Source organism: Mastigoproctus giganteus, chromosome 5, assembly GCF_048544385.1.
Source record: "Mastigoproctus giganteus isolate SK-2022 chromosome 5, ASM4854438v1, whole genome shotgun sequence".
Taxonomy (NCBI): domain Eukaryota; kingdom Metazoa; phylum Arthropoda; class Arachnida; order Uropygi; family Thelyphonidae; genus Mastigoproctus; species Mastigoproctus giganteus.
Window position 1 is genome coordinate 181,900,228 of NC_143579.1, and position 22,932 is coordinate 181,923,159.

At 37.6% G+C, this 22,932-nt stretch overlaps 2 protein-coding genes across 3 annotated transcripts in view; one reads left to right on the forward strand and one right to left on the reverse strand.

Moving 5' to 3' along the window:
* LOC150085895 (immunomodulatory peroxidase-like) overlaps positions 1-22,932 on the forward strand; it is a 312,395-nt gene that overhangs the window by 283,762 nt on the left and 5,701 nt on the right. The window lies entirely within an intron of this gene.
* LOC150085898 (beta-keto L-gulonate decarboxylase-like) overlaps positions 1-22,932 on the reverse strand; it is a 128,310-nt gene that overhangs the window by 5,511 nt on the left and 99,867 nt on the right. For both annotated transcript variants that reach the window (XM_090373559.1, XM_090373560.1), the window contains exons 7-8: positions 22,075-22,224; positions 20,496-20,609 (exon numbers count right to left, since the gene is read on the reverse strand). In XM_090373559.1, the coding sequence (XP_090229685.1) occupies positions 20,496-20,609; positions 22,075-22,224 (264 nt within the window). The remainder of the gene's footprint in view (positions 1-20,495; positions 20,610-22,074; positions 22,225-22,932) is intronic.

Sequence of the window (22,932 nt, forward strand, 5' to 3'; positions counted from 1 at the left end):
CACCACCTTGCTTGATCTCAATCCTATTGAGAATGTGTGCAATATGAGAGAGAGAGAGAGAGAGAGAGAGAGAGAGAGAGAGAGAGAGAGAGAGAGAGAGAGCACTATTGGGCAACAAAGTTTTTCCTTCAACTTTATCACAGCTACATGATATTTTGCTGGAAGAATGGTTATAATTAGACCAAAATACACTAAAACATCTTACAGAATCCATGCTACAGTGCACACTTGTTACTAGAAACAAAGGTGGCCCGATTAAATACTAAATAAAGGTACATATTTTTTTGGCCAGTGTGTGTGTATTTAAGCTGTTGGCAAATGTGATTAATTTTTACTTTTTTTTTTTATCAATTATTATTTTCAATTTGCTCAGAACATGATCATAGTCATTTCCAGCCTCAAATCCTCAAAGCCTTCTGTCTTTAACTAAATTAACTTCAACTGTTTTCTGTTATTATCCTTCCATATAAATTCTTGACTATTTTTGGTGAAATACTGTGCCTGTAACCAGTACTAATGTTTCTTTGCCATTAGTTTCTGCTACTATTTCCAAGGTATTTTTCATTTCACCTTTTTGAACTGGGCCATGTACACAAAAAAATATCATCACCCAACAATTACATCTTAAATTTTATCCACATAAATCTACTGAATAATGCTTCCCAAAACAATTAAACTTTCTTCCAAACTAGTTATAAAAGCCATTAATTAATACATGTTTTTTGCACTGTATCTCACTTCCAGAATAAATTTATAATTGTTTAGTTGAGCTCATTTGTATGCATTCTCTTGGTTTCTGTGATACCTGCTATTTTGATATCACATTTACTTGGTTCGGTTAATTCGACGTCTTTGCTAGTTATGCTACCTATCTTGATGTTTGTTCTAGTAATAAGCATAGCACTGACCTTGTTGACCTGGGTAACATTCCAGCCAATATGAATTTATATTGCTTTGTTTTACCATGATAAGGTTTGTTCTCTAGTGATAATTTACTTTTGTTATTCTTCTTACTTGTAGAACAAATGATGTTAAATCCTGGCTTACACTGCACACTCTAGATTACCTGTCAAAACTGAAGCAAACATCTGAAAATGATTTAGATATGTTGAATAATAATAATGCTGCCTATAAAAATAATTCTATTCCTATCTGGAAATAATGTGAATTAGTAAAGTTAAATTTCTATGTTCGTCATTAATCCTTTCCCAGCCCCAAATCTGATACATAAATAAATAAAAATTTAACCAGAACTTTACCTTTCCTGAGGAACGATGATGGCAGAAGCTGAAGAAGAGGAAAGGAATTATGTATTGTTTAGAAGGGGGAGTCACTTTCCATTAAAACATCAGGTACTGTAACTCCAATTCTGGTGATCGATGTCTTTTTTTTGTCCCTTTCCCCCACAATTCACTAGCACTCGATTTAGCAAAGAACTTGTCCAATGTTGTCTGTTTCTGTCTATTTTTTTAAAATTTTCTGAAAGTAGCCAATGAATGAATTTATATTTTGATTAACTATGGCAATGTTCGGGTGCCACTTCTCGACCATACTCTGCGTTTTGGCCCAATTGGACAGCATTTCCTTAATGTCAGCAGTTGGGATGCTGCCTTTACTTGACCCTTCCTCTTCTAATGAAATTTCCTCCACTGCTTCAGCTTCCTGTTCTTTATGAAGGTCCAACAGTTCTTCCTGTGGTAAGCTCCCTTCTATGGTCCTCCACTAATCCCATGGACCTGCCCAGAGACACAATTTCATCAACAGGCTCTGACCCAAAACCTTCAAAGTCTCTTGCTGACACATACTCTGGCCACAATTTCCTCCAGGCAGAGTTCATTGTCCTGGAAGACACTTCTCCCCATGTCTTATCAATTATTCTCAAACAATGGAGGATATTGAAGTGAGTTTTCCAAAATTCTTTCAATATAAGTTCTGTCTCCAGTGTCACTTCAAAACACCTTTGAAACAGGGCTTTTGTATAAAGTTTTTTAAAACAGGCAATGACCTGCTGATCCATGGGTTGGATTAGAGGAGTTGGTTTGGTAGTAGATATTTAATTTGAATAAAGCTGTATTCCCCTGCCAAATCATCTTCCAAGCTGGGGGGATGAGCAGGAGCATTGTCCAAAACCAAGAGGGCCCTTACAGGTAAATTATAACTTTCTAGATAAGCTTTCACACTTGGGGCAAAGGGCAAACGCTTCGTGAATCCACTCCAGGAAAAACTGTCTTGTTACCCAAGCCTTACTGTTAGCCCTCCACATCACATTTAGTTTACTTTTTATGATACTGTTCTTCTTAAAACTCTTGGATTTTCTGAATGATAAACGAACAATGGTTTAATTTTGCAGTTCCCACTAGCGTTACCACACAGCAAGAGTGTTAATCTGTCTTTCTTTGGTTTGTGTTCTGGGCAACGCTTTTCCCTCTTAGGTTCTTCTAGGCATTTCTTTCCAGAATAGGCCCATCTCATTACAATTTGACTTTCATCAACCGGTGAAATACCACCACTTTGCTTATTGGAGGCTTGAAGTGGTGAAACCCATGTTTAGTCTCTAGAGCAAAGTTTCCGGCATCCCCCCCCCTCCATACTTCACCTTCAACCCATGCATGGTACTAAGTACTATAGGTTTTGATACCTTTCGTGTTTGGGGTTTTCACAAAAAAAAAAAAAAAAAAAAAAAAATTAAAAACTTGAGGGATAAATCCCTGTGTCTACATAGTTTTTGAAATCTTCAACAAACTTTTTAGCATCTTCTGCATTCGAGCTTGAAGCCTCTCCATGCTTAACTACACTATGAATGGCCATTTGCCTTTTAAATTTTTTGAACCAGCCCCTGCTTGCCATGAAATCACCACTGGTTCCTGGGTTCTTTTGCTGCAGGTCATCATATAACTGCTTTGCTTTTTTGCCGATGATAGATTCCGAAATACTATCACCAGCCATTTGCTTTTCAGTAATCCATACTAATAAAAGATTTTCCATGTCTTCGTACGTTTGTGATCTTTTAGCAGCAAGAATTTTTACACCTTTTGCTACATCAGCCGCTTTAATTACTTCTTTATTTTTAATTATGCTGCTTACCATAGTTCCTGGCTAACATTAAGTTGGAAACACGTGTTCCACTTTCAAACTTAGCAATGATTTCTTTTTTCAACTCAACTGTGGTTCTTACAGCTTTCCTTTTTGTTTGTTTTTCTTCACTACACTTTTTATGGGGCCATGGTCACTTCTGTTTTTCAAAGAGGTGATACGGACTGAACGATCTCACAAGGCAGACTGCTGGACTATCACACGAGGCTAGAATGACCATGTGGTGGGTGACTTTTCGCAACGAATATTGGATTTTTGGAACAATATCGGAGAATTTTTTTGCTGAAAAAAAATGTGACGAATATAGGGGCTGATGAATATAAAGGTTCCACTGTATTAGAAATAGCCACTACGGGGCCATTGCTAATACTAATTCCACTTTTATGGAGGATGAGGGCAACAATGACAGTTGTAAACTGTCAAGTAGTAGCAGTCTTCTGCAAGTGATAATTTAATTGAAATTTTTAAGTCCTTAAACCAGGGTATTCAAGCTTTTTATACATTCGCCATCAAATCTGAAACAGAAAGCCAAGGATAAAAAAAAAAAAAAAAAAAAAAAAATGGAATAAAATATCTGCAAACATTAAAATTAATGAATAAATGCAATGTTCTTTTGAAAAATAATTAAAAGGCACTGTTAATGAAAAAAGAGGCTTCTAGGAATTTTTTTTTATTAATGTTGAATCTACCTGAAGTAGATATAATGATATAGTCAGAATCCAAGGCATGACTCAAAAGGGTACAGTTGTTGTTTCCAGTGGATCTCATCTTTTTCTCATGATGCAATGCTATGACATAAAAACTGACTTAAGTTAAAGCATGTCACAACTACAAAATAATAATTGGGAAATTTCAATAGAACTAGTTATATTTCTTGTTTTGCTTTCAAAATTGGGTGGGAAGGACATCAATTTTTTCCAAATGGCAATAGTTCCTATATTCTGCATCCATTGAAAGCCAAGTTCTCAGTGCTGTGGCTTGAATTTACTTTCAACTTGGATAAACTGGAAATTTTCATGCATATGATCTCTTTGTTCTGAATGGACTGATTTTTCTCCAGATTACTGTAATTTTGCTTTAATATTTTAACTTTTTGAGTTATGCCAACAACCAATGTATGTATTTAGTTTATTTGTAAACCTTTCTAAACTCTTTGTACATTTATCCTTGTAATTTTTTTTTTAAGCTATAAAATGAATATACACACAGTAGAAACTCAAATCCAGAATTAAACAAAAAAAAAAAGAGGGGGTGGGAAGGAACGTTTTGAATTTCTTCTACCCTTGTACAGTTGCCAAGTTGGACCTACCAGTCATTGCTATTGGTGCTCCAGATTAGCATCACTGGAAACCAATGCCCATAGCTTAAGTTCCAAGCTACAACCCATAGAAACTTGGAAAGGGAGATCCTGGTGATTGAGGGGGCTCCACCTTCAACACGCCACTTTAGCCCCTACTTTGATAAGACTGGTGATCCTGACAGCTCACCTATGATCAACCAGCTAGTAGGTTTGCCTGCAAGGGTCAACTGCATCAATGCGATGCCTCTACCCTAATGGTCTGAGGGACAGGATGATGTCTAGGTACTCCATCTCACTCCTCAGCACATTTATTGCTTGCCAGGTAGTTAGCATCCCATTTAGGCTCCATGGTGGTAGTGGGTTGATAATAATGCCACCATAGGAGCAAACAGACCCAAAACAGTAGAAGTATCAGGACCACCTCACCTTCCTAATAATCCACACCACTAGCAAAGATGTTCACCCTTCTTTATAAAGAAGGGGTTCAGATTGGCAGGCACTGCTAAATTAGTATAATGGCTCCTTATGATGCCTTTTAATTAAAACTAAAAAAATAAGTATTCCAAACATCTTTTAGCCACCTCTATTGTAGAAATGCCAATTAAATTTACCCCACCTAAAACACTAAATTCATCTTGTGGCATGATCTCCAAGCAGAATCTTACAGAAGTGTCAGAGGAAGAAACTTCTTTTAGAATAAGTAGCGACCTGGAGCGAGGGGTATTGGGGGTTTCAGGGACGGATGGCAGTCATCCTGAAATAGGTGGGTATATGGGATGTGTTAGGGAGACTAGGAATAGGAGCAAGTATGCTTGCATGTATACCAATGCTAGAAGTATAGTAAATAAATCTGATGAATTTGAAGTGTTGGTCAAGACATCAAAGGCGGATATTGTTGGGATAGCAGAGACGTGGTGTCACACAGATATAAGGAATGCAGAACTGGAATTTGGGGAGTATAATGTGTACAGAAAGGATAGACAGGATAGAAAGGGAGGAAGTGTTATGCTGTTAATTAAGAAAAACATAAAATCAAAAGAAGTGCACCCAGTTGATATAGATGAACAGTGCACTGTTGAGTCAGTTTGGTGTGACATAAGCACTGTGAAGGCAAAAATAAGAGTAGGAGTGTGTTATAGGCCTAATGAGTACAATGAACAGTTGTACAGAGAAATAGAGTGGGCTAGTAAATCGGAATGTCTTATAATGGGGGATTTTAACTTCCCAGATATTGACTGGAACTTGTGGGTTGGTCACTCACACACTGATCAGACTTTTGTGGATTTATTGGATGATTGTTTTCTGCAGCAGCATGTTCGAGAGGCAACCAGAAAGAGTAATACTCTTGACCTGGTTATCAGCAGTGATCATTCGTGTATTAAGAATTTGCAGATAAAGGAACCACTGGGTGGCAGTGATCACAGTGTATTGATGTGGGATTTACTTAACGATATAATTACCATCAGGAGTAAAGGAAAGGGTTTTTGCTTCCGTAAAGGTGAGTACAGCGGTCTCAGAAAGTTTTTAAATTCTGTACAGTGGGATAAACTGACCATGTTACCAACAGTAAATTCTAAGTGGGAAGCATTCAAGGAATTAATCGTGGATGCTACTAAAAGTTTCATACCTATTAAGAAATATTGTTCAAGGTTTAGGCCTAAATGGTTATCAAATGAACTAGACTCGTAACAGAGAAGAAAAATGCATGGGATGCATACAAATTATCAAGCGACTCAGAAGCCTATGGCAGATATAAGCTAGTCTGTAATCAGGTCACAAAGGAGGTTAGGTAGGCGAAGGCAGATTACGAGAAACCCTTGGCAAAAGATGCTAAGAAAAACAGCAAGGATTTCTTTACTTATATAAACTCTAAAAGGAAGGGGATGAATCTGATTAGTCCACTTGACATCGATGGTTCGACTGTTGATGATCCTGCTCAGATAGCAAACAAACTGAATGAGTATTTTGCATCTACATTCGCACATGAGGAATTATTAAGGTTTGAAAATGGCAGGAGGTTATCAAATTGTAGCAGGGTGCTTAATGATTTTGTAATAACTGAGAGCAAGGTGGAGGAGAAATTGTTGAAGTTAAACATAAGAAAAGCACCTGGGGTGGATGCGATCCATCCAGTTATATTAAAGGAGGCGGCAAAGCAACTAAGCAAACCCTTAGCCATAATTATGAGAGCATCCTTGGACTCAGAGGAAGTTCCCATGGACTGGAGATGTGCAAATGTATCCCCAATTCACAAAGAGGGATCGAAGGGTGACACAAGTAATTACAGACCAGTTAGTTTAACTTGTGTTCCGGGCAAAATAATGGAGTCACTGGTTAAAGATGCATTGCAGAATCATCTAGACAAGACTGCAGCAATAATTCAGACACAGCATGGGTTTGTTAAGGGAAAGTCTTGTCTGACAAATTTGATAGGATATTATGATGTGGTTACAAAGGAACTGGATGCAAAAAATAATTTTAATATCATATATTTGGATTTCAGGAAAGCTTTTAACACTGTTGCACACGAAAGACTATTGTACAAATTGGAGCAGAATGGTATTAAGGGTAAGTTGCTACAATGGATAAAAGGATGGTTAAGTGGGAGAAGACAGAGGGTGGTGATCAATGGGTGCTGCTCTTCGTGGACTAATGTTATTAGTTGAGTCCCACAGGGTTCGGTGTTGGGTACACTGTTGTTTTGTATATTTATAAATGATATTGATGAAGGTATATCAGGCTTAATGTCGAAGTTTGCAGATGATACAAAGGTCCACAGAGTTGTTAATGACAGTAATGGCAGTGTGCTACTGCAACAGGATCTAGATAATTTGGTCAGATGGGCTAAGAAGTGGCAACTGAAGTTTAACCATGACAAATGCAAAGTACTGCATATGGGTAGAAGTAACCCCAGAGAAACGCACCAACTGTGTGGTACTACACTTAAGGTGGTAGAAAATGAAAATGACCTGGGAGTAATTGTGCAGGCAGATATGAAGTTTTCTGAGCAATGCAGACAGGCTGCCAGGGCAGGTCATGATTATCAAAAAATAATTTTTTACATCAATGATATATAGGAATTTTGCTAGCAGGGGAAAAAAAGGTGATTATCCCTCTGTATAAGGCAATGGTCAGGCCACGCCTTGAGTACTGCGTACAGGTCTGGAGGCCTCATTTTAGGAAGGATGTAGATTTACTTGAGCGTGTACAGAGAAGGGCAACAAGATTAGTGAGGGGAATGAAGGGATCCTCTTACCAAGAGAGGCTTAAGTTCTGCAAATTGCAGTGGCTGGAGTCTAGGCACCTGTGCGGTGATCTGACTGAGGTGTATAAGGCTTGAATGGGTTGAGCACGCTGAATTCTGATGGGATCCTTCCACTTGTTCAGATAATGAACCTAAGGGAGCTTAACTTCAAATTAAAGAAAAGACAGATGTAGAATAGATGTGCGGAAATTTGCCTTTAGCCAGCGGGTGGTTAATTGCTGGACCAAACTTCCATCTGTCGTTGTGGAAGTTGATAGGTTGAGTAAATTTACGGAGGAACTGGACAGGCATTTGGAGGGAATGGTGTGTTTTTTTTTTTTTCCGGCTGATGCTGCATAAGCTCATACACATGCTTTCTTGCATCACATGCCACTACTACTACATGGAGTGACAACTGTAAAGAGAAGATAGGTGACCTCTGCTTAACGCTGATAATTTGTTCTGGAAAAACAGAGCGCTAAGTGAATCCGCACTAAGCGAGTGTCGCATTCCCATAAGGTAACATATGTATTTGTGAGTTGTGGTTGGTGCCATAGGATATTTCCTAATCAATAATAAATGGTAGTGAAAAGATGCACAAATGTTGGTCAAAATATTTAATATTCAAATATTTGTACATATGAAATATTCTGCATTACATACGTATATAATTATGTGGTAACTACTTACGTATCAAAATTAAACTTAATTCCAATTAAAATCACGAATTTAATAGATCTAATTTGATTGATGAATTTAATCATGAAAAATGTGTCGATTTTGGGTTGTACTTTGGCCCTCTTCCTGGTAAACTAAAAAGGGTTTTAATTTTAAATTCCTCGAAGCATTACCACCCAACAATAGAGTCAACCGATCCTTTGCTAATTTGAAACCTGGCATGTTTTTTGCTTCTTTCAATATTAAACTTCTTTTAGGCATTCCTTTCCAAAAAATTCCTGCTTCATCTATGTTAAAAACTTGAGAAATATAACACATACAAAGGGTACTAGGAAAGTTTTGCAATATGACGAAACAATGAATCACAGGAAGCTGCTTGTTGCTGCATGTTGAGACATGTTCATACGTGCATAGTAGCCGCCGTGCCAAGTCGATGGGCTCAGTTATTCATTAGTAGTGAGAGTGTAAAGTGCTTGCGATGGCATCGTGGTCACGAAATGATATAAGGACAGTTTTGCGGTATAATTTCGTGCGTGGTTTAACCATAGACCAGTGCTTAGAAGAAATGACTCTTGCACTAGATGATGATTGTCCACATCGTACAATGATATTCAGGTGGTATAGAGAATTCCAAAGGGGAAATTTCACTCTGGAGGATTCTGAGAGGCCGGGAAGGCCACGAACGTTAGTTACGGAGGAAAACGTTACTGCTGTGAGGAAAATGCTTGACGAAAACAGGTGAGTGACCTACCAATAGATAGAGGATACTTTGGGCCTAAATGCACCAGCAATTCGTTCGATTCTGCAAGATCATTTGCACGTGAAGAAACTTTGTTCTCTCTGGGTGCCGCATCAACTGACTGAAGAGCAGATGACACGACGTGTGACTTGGTGCCGAGAGATGTTAAAAAAGTTTGATAAGGGACAATCTCGGTATGTGAACAACATCGTGACAGGTGACGAGACTTGGCTGTACTATTACGATCTGCTGACCAAGGCTCAAAACAAAGTTTGGGTCTTTGATGATGACGACACACCCGTAATTGTCAGAAAATCCCGATCTGTAAAGAAGAAAATGATAGCTGTATTTTTCAAATCGAGTGGAATTGTGGAACGTGTCGTTTTGGACACGCAGAAGACAGTCACAGCTAAGTGGTATACTGAACAATGCCTGCCTAAAGTCATTGGATCTATGAAGAACATGCGGCCAAAGTCAAGAATGGACACCTGGTACCTCCATCACGAAAATGCTCCAGCTCACCGCGCCAAAGCCTGCACCGAATATTTGACCACGACAGGACTGAAACTTCTCAAGCACCCTCCCTACAGTCCAGACCTTGCTCCCTGTGACTTTGCACTGTTCCCACATGTGAAAATGAAGCTAAAAGGGAGGCGGTTTTCCAGTGATGAGGACCTTCTACGGGCTTGGGACAACGAGTGTGCTTTACTCCCTAGTGAAACTTGGCAGAACTGGTTTAAAGATTGGTTTCGGAGGATGGAGAGGTGTATTGAATGTAGAGAAAATTACTTTGAAAAAATTAAATAAACAAAGCTGTATTGCAAAACTTCCCTAGTACCCTTTGTAATACCCCTCTTCAATAATTTGAACAAGTTTTTTTGAAAGTTTTGGCTCCTTGATCTGCACTTGCAGCTTCTCCCTGAATTTTAAGTCTATTCAACCAACCCTTACTAGTTTTAAATGGTTCCACATTTTTTTTTTTTTTTTTTTTTTTTTCCCAGGTGAGTTTTCTTCAGATCATCATATAGACTAATCTCTCTCTCTCTCTCTCTCTCTCTCTCTCTCTCTCTCTCTCTCTTTTTTATTTAACTTAACTGAATTCTGCCTTGGATATTATCCTCAAAAAAATTAAAGTCTCTCCATTTCAATCCTAATCCTAGCCTTAGTTGCTTGCAGTGGAACAGCTGTCTTTCCCGCTACTAAAATTAATTCTTTATTTTTTATAATTGTTCTTACGGTTAAACTTGCCAGTCCTAAATTATGGCACACATCCGCTTGTTGATGACCGGAATCGATTTGCTTCAAAACATCTAATTAAATTTTCACATTCAGTCTTTTTCTTACATTTGTGGTCTTTGTACTGCGTCCAGACGTTGTTGCTTTTTCATTCTTATCTGCCGTTATTAACTCTTCGAAAATGTAACTGCATTGGTTGCATTAATTATGATACAATGTTCGAGTAAACTGTCCATTATGCACGATGTCTAATACTGTACTGAGTGAGGACTAGACTTCGGGTAAATGCATATAACGCAAATATTACAAGCAATATACTTGATCATTTTTTAAAAATTTGATCTCTGAGCTACATAACAAGTCACTGTACTGCAATTAAATTAGCATGCAATAAAATTTCACTGAGCACAGGAAAATTTGTCAAGTTGGCGTGGGAAACGTTTTAATGCTGTTTTGCTATTCATTTTCAAGCTATCGACTCCAAATGAAACAATTTCGTTAAATATGCCAAAAATGCAATCTGTAAAAGAGCGTTATAGTGATTTGTGACAGCGTTATAGTCAGATACGGGTTATAATATAAGAACAGCGTTATAGCGAATCAGCGTAAAGCGAACCGCATTATAATGAGGGCCTGCTGTATTTGTATGTAGGTTTAGAAATTTAATACCACCAGAAACCTCATCCTTGCTGTCTCCTAATTCCATCACAGTTGGGTGCCTGCGCTGCTGCATAAGGCTACATGTACCAAATTGCTCAGCGCCTCCATAGCCAGGTGGGAAGGAGCAGCAGTGCGTAGCACACGCTTCTTGATTAGACCAGGGTTCGAGCCCATCACCACTAAATACGGAGAATGCGGAAAGGTCAGGGAATGACCACCGCATATCCCGGAGCAATATGGCCTTAGTTGCTAATTCTCCTAAAAACCAAAAAATAACAATAACCAAATTGCTCAAGATCCTTCCTCTTTCAAGTGTCAAAAAATACAGACACTCGCAAATGGTCTATTTTGGTGCCCTTGCATGTGTCCAGTGTGATGGAAAGGACCACAAAATTATGGGATGTTCAGCTACAAAAACTCAACTGCCAAGGAGGAGGAGGATACCCTACATACTTAAGAGTATATTAGCATTAGAAATAGGAAAAAGATATACAAAGACTCAAGGCAGAGCTGAACATGTCCCATCAGGAGGCAAGGAAAGCAGTGAAGCCAATAAATAGCAATATGCTGGCATATATGCTGAGAAGCAAAGCAATATGACTATTCCACCAAGAGAGTAATTCACTCCCATTACACACTTATTTATTCAACTCACAAAAACTTACCCAAAACACAGCCAGCTGCCCCTCAAAACAAAGCAGTAAAGAAAAGCGAAAACAAAACAAAAAAAGAAAAAAAATCTGACTGCAATATAAGAAATAATGGATGTAGAGGTACCAGATAACTCAGTCCTGTAACTCTTTACAGAAAAAGAACTATTGTGGATTCTGTCAAAATAACAATGACATCAAGGTTCTCTCATGTAAGCATGACTCAACCTGCTTTTGCTTATAGGAGACATATTTAAAGGCAAACAAGGACCTTTACTTGCGTAACTGTACAATTATTTACAAAAACAAAGCTAGGGATTAGCACTGGCATATGATGCAAGAAAACAAGTTTATACAGCATCATTAAAAAAAAAAAAAAACCTTCCCATTTCACCCATCCAGTCACTCCAAATGTTTGTGTAGTTCGGACTTAAATTTATTTAAGCTATCAACTTCTACACATCTATTCTACAACTGTCTTACTTCAATTTGAATCTATGCCCCCTCGGATTCTTAATCTGAGTAAGCAGAAGTGTCTTGTCAGCATTGAGCCTGCTCAAACCATTCAAGGCCTTATACACCTCAATCAGATCACCTCGCAGGTGCCTAGTCTCCAGATGCTGCAACTTGCAGAACTTAAGCCCTTTCTCCATAAGTGCACCCCTTTGTTCCCATTATCTGTACTCTTTCTAGCATTCTTCCTAAAATGAGGCCTCCAGACCTGTATACAGTGCTTAAGGTGTGGCCTGACCATTGGCTGATACAAAGGGATAATTACCTCCTTGTCTCAGAAGAATTCCTATATATCATTGACAAAACTTCATGACCTGCTCTGGCAGCCCATCTGCACTGCTTGTTTTTCTCATAATCAACCTTCACTTGCATAACCTCCTTTGTGACTTGATTACAGACTAGCTTATATCTGCCATAGGCTTCTGTGTCACCTGATAATTTATATGCATCCCATACATTTCTCTTCTCTGTCACGAGCCTCGTTAGTTCATCTGACATCCATTTAGGTCTAAAAATCTTGAACAGTATTTCTTATTTTTTTTTAGTTGGTATGAAAAGCCTAATAGCTTCCAATACGATTAATTTCTTGAAGGATTCCCATTTAGAATTTGCTGTTTTTAACAACATTTTGAACTCGGTTGGCATTCGAAGTGAGCGGACGCGCTTAGCCAGGGCTCCTCAGTTAAGTGGTTTACTTTTGGATAGTGCTTTTAAATATTTGATTTATTTAGATATTGTTGGATTATTTTGTTATAGGTTTTCCTGTAACAGTTTGATTTTAATAATATTATAGATATAATTTTGTAAAGTTAACTTTCATTGATATTTATTTAATTTTATAATGGTAGTTATGAGATCTGCCTTAAACACGTCACAGGGTATCGTGACTCACATGGAAATAGCCGATGGCGATTTATGGGTGAGTAATGATTTAATCTGTTGTGGAACCTGTGGAATGTTTTCCAAGGTCGACCTGGTGACTAATCCTACCTCACCTGGGGATTCTTTTCTTTGTGATCGATGTAAGGAGTGCACCGATCTTAAATTACAATTTGGTGAACTGATGGAACAATTTGAGTCTCTGAAAAAAACGGGTGCTTGCCCTCGAGAATAATGCATCTGGGAGCTCGTCAGGGACTCAAGACTCCAGCAATCTACCAAGTGATGCACACCCGATTTGAGCTTCAAAACAGAAAAACTAAGTGCAAACTACTCTGGTTAAAAAGGACATTGTTTTATTAGGAGACTCCATTGTCAGGGAAACGGGGAATATTTTTTGTAATAAGGATAGGTGGAGTAGAACCAGGGTATGTCTGCCAGGAGCAACTATTGATGATGTCACCAACAGATTGTCAGATTTTAAAGGGGGTAAAGAGAATATTATTATTCATGTGGGGACTAATGATATTAAATGTACACGATCTGACGATTTATTGGAAAAATACAGGACCATGCTGAGGAAATGTCGCGAGCTAGGCCATAATGTCTGCAATTCTACCCAGACACGATAGGAGGGATCATATGTTAAGAGCCTTGTGGATTAATTCAAGACTTGAAGGAATCTGCAAGGCTTTAGGGGGGAAATTTCTATCAGCATGGCCCACACTTGTAGGTAGAAGGAATTTGTTTTGTAGAGACGGGATACACTTAAACAAAGGTGGTGCAAAGGTTTTTGCCAGTATTATTGAGGATACCTTAAAGGTTCAGGGAAACTGCTAGTTAGGGGGGGATGTGGGTAATACTGACATGCGATTATCTGATAATATTGGTCAAAGTAACTCTTGCACATACCTTAAGAGTTCTTATCTGTTACCCCAACTGGACGTATTATCTAGATGTTCTGGGGGCAGAAACGTTTCACGTGAGCAGGTAGCTAATATCAGGGAAGAGAGCCTAAAAAACTTCAAGGGTTGTGTTATGGTTGTTAAATATACAAGAACAGTAAATCTTAATTGTTTATACAGTAACGTTAGAAGTGTCGTCAATAAAATGAGAGAATTCGAACTGCTGGTTAAAACAAGTAACGCGGACATAATAGGGCTTACAGAGACGTGGTGCCACCTGGAAATTGGGGATGATGAGTTTAAGTACTGCTTGTATAATGTATTTAGGAAGGATAGGGGGTAATGCTTCTTATCAGAAGCAGCCTGAGTGCGACGATAGCTTTCCCAGATTCAGACATTTCACATGCTAGTATAGAGTCTGTATGGTGTGAGAAAGTTGGAAACAAAGGTATAATGTGAGTAGGAGTAATCTACAGACCAGGAAATTGTGAAGATTATGACAAAAGCCTCTACATGCAAATGGAATGGGCAAGTAAGCATCAATGCCTTATTATGGGTGATTTCAATTTGCCTCTAATTGATTGGAGTAAATGGGAAGGAAACTCGACACGGGGAACAAAATTTTTAAATCAACTAGACAACTGTTATTTGTATCAACATGTCAGGGAAAGTACTAGAGAAAAGAATATCCTAGACCTCATCATCACACATGAATCAGATGACATAACAGGGCTGACAGTAGAGGAACCAATAGCAGGAAGTGATCACGGAGTTCTACGGTGGATGATGATGAGAGAGGTAGCAGAAGTAAAAGGCAAAGGAATGGATTTTAATTTCAGAAAAGGAAATTACGATGCCTTAAAGTACTACATGGCCTCTAACTGGGTAGATATCGTGCAGAAAATGAATACATTTGAACTGTGGTACACTTTTAAAACATTAATCACAGATGCCTTGAATGCGTATATACCATTAAAAAAAAATACTCCATGAGGAGGGTTCCAAGTTGGATGAATAGTGAAGTTGCCACATTACTTGAGCAGAAAAAGGTGGCATGGAAAGGTTACAGAGCAATAAAAAGTACTGAAGCCTATAACAGCTACAAGGTGATGTGTAATAGAGCCACAGAAAAGGTTCGACAGGCAAAGGCAGTTTATGAGAAATCACTAGCAAACAGAGAAAAGAGGGGGGGATAAAGAATTCTTCACATATATAAATGCCAAGAAGAGCAGGACAAACCAGATCGGACCTTTACGTAAGGGAAAGGGGATAGTATTAAATACACCAGCTGCCGTTGCAGATGAACACAACAGTTATTTTGCATTGATAGTTACAAATGAAAAACCTTTTGTGGCAATGGAAATTGTGGGAGCGAAGTTAAAAAATATGTAATTAATGATATTGAAATTTCGTAAGATTATTTAATGAAAAAACTTTTGAGCCTACAGACCAGTAAGGCTCCTGGAGTTGATGGAATATACCCTATAATCTTAAGGGAGACGGCAAGCAAGTGCATTGAACCATTGAGGCTAATTATGCGAGCATCACTAGACTCTGGGGAGATTCCCTTGGATTGGAAAAGTGCAAATGTATCTCCCATACATAAGAGTTGCTCTAAAAGTGAAGTTGGAAATTATCGACCTGTCAGTCTGACTTCAATAGTAGGGAAAATCATGGAGGCAATGATCAAGGGTGGAATTCAGGATCATTTGGATCGAATTGAAATTCTCAAGGATACTCAGCATGGTTTTGTAAAGGGAAAATCATGTTTAACAAATCTAGTTCGCTATTTCGAAAAGGTCACTCACGAGCTGGACTTGGGGAATAATTTCGGCATTTTATTTAGATTTCAGCAAAGCTTTTGACTCAGTCCCACATGAGCGGTTGCTTTATAAGCTGGAACAGGTTGGAATCACTGGGAAAATCCTTAGATAGATAGAAGGATGGCTTCAGGGCAGGAGGTTGTGATAAATGGCTATTCCTCAGATTGGGTTGATATAAGAAGTGGGGTTCCCCAAGGATCAGTATTAAGACCACTGTTGTTTTTAATTTTCATAAACGACATTGATGAAGGGATAGAGGGCGTGATGTCTAAATTTGCAGATGATGTTAAAATTGGTAGAGTAGTTAATGATCACTGTCAAGCTGAGCTTCTTCAGAGAGACCTAGATAGACTTCGGGAATGGTCAGAAAAATGGCAGCTATGCTTTAATCCAACAAAGTGAAAGGTATTACACCTGGGAAACAGTAATCCCAAAATAACTTATTTACTTGGTGGAGTTCAACTAAACCCAGTACTGGAGGAAAGGGACTTGGGTGTTACGATACGGTCAGACATGAAATTCTCTGAGCATTATAAACAGGTTGCAAGGAAGGCCCATAGTGTCCTATCGATGATCTATCGAACTTTTGCAAGTAGAGATAGGGACGTGATAATCCCATTATATAAGGCTTATGTTAGACCACACTTGGAATACTGTGTTCAAGTATGGAGACCTCACCTAAAGAAAGACATCGAGCTTCTTGAAAGGGTGCAAAGACGGGTAACTCGTCTGGTGAGATCGGCAAAAGGGCGTCTTTATGAAGAAAGACTTCGAATATGTGGGTTGCAGAGTTTGGAAACTAGACACCTTAGAGGAGATTTGATTGAGGTGTTTAAGGCTCTGAGAGGCATCAGTAAAATGAATGAGGACGAAAATTTCAAGATTATAAATTATGCTAGAACTAGGAGACATAAATTCAAGTTACAAATATTTAGATTGGACTGCAGGAAGTTTTATTTTAGCCAGCGAGTTATAAATTACTGGATTAAGTTGTCTTCATGGGTGGTAGAGGCCGACAGTTTGGGGAAATTCAAAGGTCATCTGGATAGTACTTTCGGGTAAGGGAAGTGCATAGAGTGATAGGTTTAATTTCCTTTTTTTTTTTATTTATTTATTATTTATTTATTTATTTTATTATCATTGTTTTGTTCGGATTTTTTTTTTTTTTTGGCTGGTGCAGCATAAGCCATAGGCTTTCTTGCACCATGCGGCCATTACTAATACAGCAGGCCCCCGTTATAACGCGGTTCACTTTACGCTGATTCGCTATAACGCTGTTCTTATATTATAACCCATATCTGACTATAACGCTGTCACAGATCACTATAACGCTCTTTTACAGATTGAATTTTTGACATATTTAACGAAATCGTTTCATTTGATGGAGTCGATAGCTTGAAAATGAATAGCAAAACAGCATTACAACGTTTCCCACGCTGACTTGAGAAATTTTCCCACGCTCAGTGAAATTTTCTCGCACGCTAATTTAGTTTCAGTACAGTGACTTGTTACGTAGTTCCGAGATCAACATTTTAAAAAACGATCAAGCGTATTGCTTGTAATATTTGCGTTATATGCATTTATCCGAAGTCTAGTCATCACTCAGTAGAGTATTAGACATCGTGCGTAACGGAAAGTTTACTTGAACATTGTATCGTAATTAATTCAACCAACGCAGTTACATTTTCGAAGAGCTAATAATGACTGATAGGAATGAAAATGCAACAACGTCTGGGCGCAGTACGAAGACTATAAATGTAAGAAAAAGACTGAATTTGAAAATTAAATTAGACGTTTTGAAGCGAATCGATTCCGGTCAACGACAAACGGATGTGTGCCATAATTTAGGACTTACAACTTTAACTGTAAGAACAATTATAAAAAAATAAAGAATTAATTTTTGCAGTGGGAAAGATAGCTGTTCCACTGCAAGCAACTAGGACTAGGCCGGCTATTAGGATTGAAATGGAAAGACTTTAATTTTATTGAAGATAATATTCCAATGCAGAATTCAGTTAAGTTAAATATTAAAAAGAGAGAGAGAGAGAGAGAGAAAGAGATTAGCCAATATGATGATCTGCAGAAAACTCGCCTAAAAAAAAAAAAAAAAATGTGGAACCATTTAAAACTAGTAAGGGCTGGTTGAATAGATTTAAAATCCAGGGAGAAGCCGCAAGTGCAGATCAAGGAGCCCAAACTTTCAAAAAAGAACTTGTTGAAATTGTTGAAGACGGGTATTATGTGTTATACTTCTCAACAAGTTTTTAACATAGCTGAAGCAGGACTTTTGTGGAAACGAATGCCTAAAAGAAGTTTCATATTGAAAGAAGAAAAAAACATGCCAGGTTTCAAAGCGGCGAAAGATCGGTTGACTTTATTGTTGGTTGTAACGCTGCGGGGGATTTAAAATTAATACCCCTTTTAGTTTATTTGGAAGAGGGCCAAAGTTCAACTCAAAATCCACACATTTGTCATGATTAAATTCATCAATTAAATTAAATTCATTATTTTAATTGGAATTTTAAATTTACTTTTGAAACGCAAGTAGTTACCACATAATTATACGTATGCAATGCAGAATATTTTATATGTGCAAATATTTGAATATTAAATATTTTGACCGACATTTGTGCATCTTTTCATTACTGTTTATTATTTATTAGGAAATATCCTACGGCACCGACCGCAGCTCATAAATACATATGTTACCTTATGGGAAAGCGGCGCTCGCTTAGCGCGGATTCACTTAGCGCTCTGTTTTTCCGGAACGAATGATCAGCGTTAAGCGGGGGTCACCTGTACTAACATCAATTGATCTGACTGTATAGAATTTAAAAACTGCCTGAGACCACTGTAGTCACCTTTATGAAAAGAAAAACTCTTTCCTTTAACCTTGATGGTGGTTACACCTTTAAGTAAGTTCCACTTCGGTACACAGTGTTCACTTTTACCTAGTGATTCCTTTATCTGCAAATTCTTAATGCATGAATAATCACTGCTGATAATGGTTGCCCCTCGAATATGTTGCTATAGAAAACAATTCTCCAATAAATTCACAAAAGTCTTGCTAGCTTGCAAGTGACCAACCTACAAGTTCCAGACAATATCTGGAAATTAAAATCCCCATTACAAGACATTCTGATTTACTGGCCCAATCTTTTCTCTGCACAATTGTTCGTTGTATTCATCAGTGTCATTAGGCCTATAACAACACACTCCTCTTTTCCTTTTCCCAGTGTTTATGTCACACCAAACTGACTCAAGATTGCACTGTCCACCCATGTTAACTGGATCCACTCCCTTAGACTTTGTGTTTCTTAAGTAACAGTATAACCCCTCCTCCCTTCCTAGCCTCTCTATCCTTTCTGTAAGTTAATCTGCAGATCTCTTACTCTTAAATTCATTAGTGCCAACATGTACAACAATATCACCTTTTGTGCCCTTAAAAGATGTTATCTGCTCTACAATGTCATCAACTTTTGCCTCTAGCAGACATACCCTAGTCCTGTTCCACCTATCCATTTTGCATAATATATTCCCTGTCTCCCTGACAATAGAGCCACCAACAATAACTAGTTCCTGTGAGACCAGCACATTCTGCCTTGGAGATTGCCGCTGTGTTGCCTGATACACAGGAGTGAGCTCTGGTGTTGAGTTTGGCAGCTGAGAGCTTGCTGGACCCCTCATTTATTTATTCGAGGGCATTTACCCTACGCCTCAAACTCTCATAGACACCCATCAGAATGCCGAGTTGGCACCTAATTTCTTCACAGTCTCTGCACCTAGCACACACACAAAGACATCGTCCTTCACTAGATCATGTCCTGTTCTAGAAAGTCCTCAAACATTTCACACTTTTTTTTTTTTTTTTTGACTGGAGAATTGACCCCTTCAGTTCTCCCCTGAGCCACAGTTCTACCGCTACTTTGTGCTCATTGCTTTGCTGCTCTAGTCTGGATCATGAATCTGCAAGTCTGTTTAAGTACAATTTAATGAGATTTATAAATTTTACTGATTAATTGATAATACTACTAGGCTAACAGATTTCTGTTAGCTAGTATAGAAAATAAAATCCAGTGAAATACTGTTATAAATACAAGACTCATCTATTACAAATCTCCTGGGGTCATGCCATTACTTCTATAAATTGCTGCCTAATTAATTCACTTCTTAAAGTTTAATTAGAATTTTTTAAAAATTATATTGAGCTTATTAAAAAAAAGCATTGAAAAACTATTTTTCGGTAATGAATTTTTAAATGAAGAAAAATGATACAAAAACTGCTAAATTATGCATGAATGAGGGCCAGTTGACTGCTGCAATACTTGTTGGTAGTTAAAAAACCATTATTACAATACTTTGAGCATTAATAGTCAGGAAATAACCCAGTAGGCCAAAGAACGAATTGGGGATTCCCAAAGAGTGTACTTATATCATCCTGATAACTCTGCAAATGAAAAAATTGAGTCTAGACATTGACGTCAAATAATGCTTTGAATAGTAATAAAATCAGTGAGAAACATTTCGAATAAAAATGTTTCCAACTGATCTTGGCCTCTTAAACTGAAAACAAGATCTGTAGCAACAAATTGATTTATGCACTAATTGAATTAGATGGTCAGTTCCAGGTCTGGAGGATATATCACAATACAGAATTGCTTCACCTGATTCAGACAGACATTTAAATATTATAAACTGCCAGTATTATGGTCATCTCATTTCCAAATGCTTCATCTAAACTATTTCTTTACAATATTAAAAAAATCTATACTTACCGGATCATGAGATATGAACGTGCTTAGGCAGACTAATGGCGAACTCATATTGTCATAGTATAGCCATTTGGAAACATAATCTTCAGTATTAAGTGGAACAGAAGAAAACTCTGGCTGCAATTTAAAAAAAAAAAAAAAAAAACAGTTGAAGAAAAAGTCAGAGTTAAATGTCTAAAAACCATGAACAATCTGTTTACTCTGTCTAAATGTAGGTGTTATTACAACCCCAACAGCAAGTTTAAACAGCTTTGTTTGCAAGAGTCCTAGAGGGTGAAATAGGAAGGAGGTTTTTTAGTATTTTGATTCCTGAAAATCTGGGTATTATATTGTGATTTTTTTTGTTACTTTTTTCTATTTGTTCACTTACTGAGGGGACATAGGATTGTTCTTATCAGCCTTGGGGGGGGGGGGACGATATCTGCCTTTGATGTTTTGAGCAATACCTCAAATTCATCAAATTTATTTACCAAACTCCTAGCATTGGTGTACACGCAAGTATACGTGCACCTGTTTTTATTCTTAGCTACCCTAACACAACCCATGTGTTTACTTGTACCGCAATGACTTCCAGCAGTCTCTGAAATATCCTGCATCTTGTTTTTCAGGCTTCTGCTCATTCCAATAGAAGCAGTGCAAGAATCACTTTCACCTCTGCCAGTGGCTACTGTTAATCTATTAGTCTTTGTCTCCCCCCAAGCTAGCAGTTTTCCGACCCACCTAACACTGCCTCGATAGCATCAGCAAATATTCTTGCACCCTTTCTATTTTAGAACTGCTGTAGTTAGCTGTTCTCTGGTGGAAGGATTATTAAGTTATTCTGAGTTTTTAAGCAGACAGACTTGCAAACTAACATGTGGATAAACAGTCAACACACAACAAACCATATGAATCTGACTTTGTAATATAAACAAAGTAGATGATAAGCTAAAAATCTCCCAACACCTACACACACACACTTCACTACAAACTTCAGAATATAGGGATTTAACAGATAAGTTTGTTTTAGGTTACCAAACATTACAATCCTTACTTTAGCAAAGGTTCAGAGGAAAGTTAAAAGTACACAGTAATTACAAGATAACAATTACAGGAAATTAAGTTACAAAAAACTTGAAACTGAGTTATGAGAATCTACATTTTATTGCCAATTCTGAAGAACTTGCAAATGGCTGAACTAGAGCCCCTAAAACGAAGTCTAGTGTTAGAGGAACCTCTTAATTAAAGGAGAAGATATTCAGTGATAGTTGGAGGTGAAGAGTAGCCTGTTTCTGATGGATGAGATCGGGAGATTGGAAGATTGTGATTACTGGGAGCTTTGATTTCTATTGTCAGTTAGTCTGGCATCCACACTGGCTGCTGGATATATCTTAATTACTTAATACCAACTATGTATCTTAATTTAAGGACTTTGAAGAGAAATGCATCTGTTTATGGGTTAATAATCCAATATTATAGTTTCATGGAATGCAGCAAGTTGTTTAAATCATTACCTGCCAGCATTTAAAAATAGAACATGACAGCCCATTGACTGGACTGCTAAATTTATACTACTGAAAGTAGTAGGAAAATATTACCATACCATTACATGAAGTTTAGCTTTTCCACTCTTAAGGAGAAATACACCACCAATTCCTACAGGATTCTCTTTATACCGTGCCTGTAGTATTTTTCGCATTGCTGTAATAAAGTTGTCTGAGCCAATACGTCTTTTAACATGAACTTTAAGGACCTACAAAAAAAAAAACGAATAAACAAACAACATAAAATACTGCCTAAATGAAATTTGGAGAAATTAATTACAATAATGCAATCCCAATTCTTCAAGCTAGTAGTGTCGTGGTGAAGAATAATAATAAGAATAATTTAGATTTATTTTTAGCTTTCATGTCAGTGTTTTTTTTTTTTGATAAGCCATAATATATATAACAACCTCTAGTTATAACCTATATCTATCTATAACATTAACAAAAAAATATAAAAATGTAAGCTGTACATTAATCACTTTCCACTAAATAATTATACAAGATTAGACAGCACTGTATTGCCATAGTTTTTTTTATCAGATGTTATCCCCCCCCCCCCACCAACCGAGATTTTATTCGGTAATGAAATCTTAAGACCACTTACAGATTATTATAATTACTGTAAATTTGGCAAAAGCAACACAACTCATTGCATCTCCTGATGTGATGAGTGCTACTGATATCAGAAATAAAAATTTGAGCAATAGAAGCTTAGTTCAATTTATAAATACAATATTCCATTTTATAAGCCTCTGCACAGCTGCCAAGTTGAAGGCAGGAGGAAAATAGGTTTTTCAGAAAAGCAGGAGTTCTTGGACTTTTTTTTTTAAAGTCCACACTGCACTAAAAATTAAATTTCACTGCCAATATACACATTTTATGCTAAGATACAGCTATAAGACTGTTTACTAGTA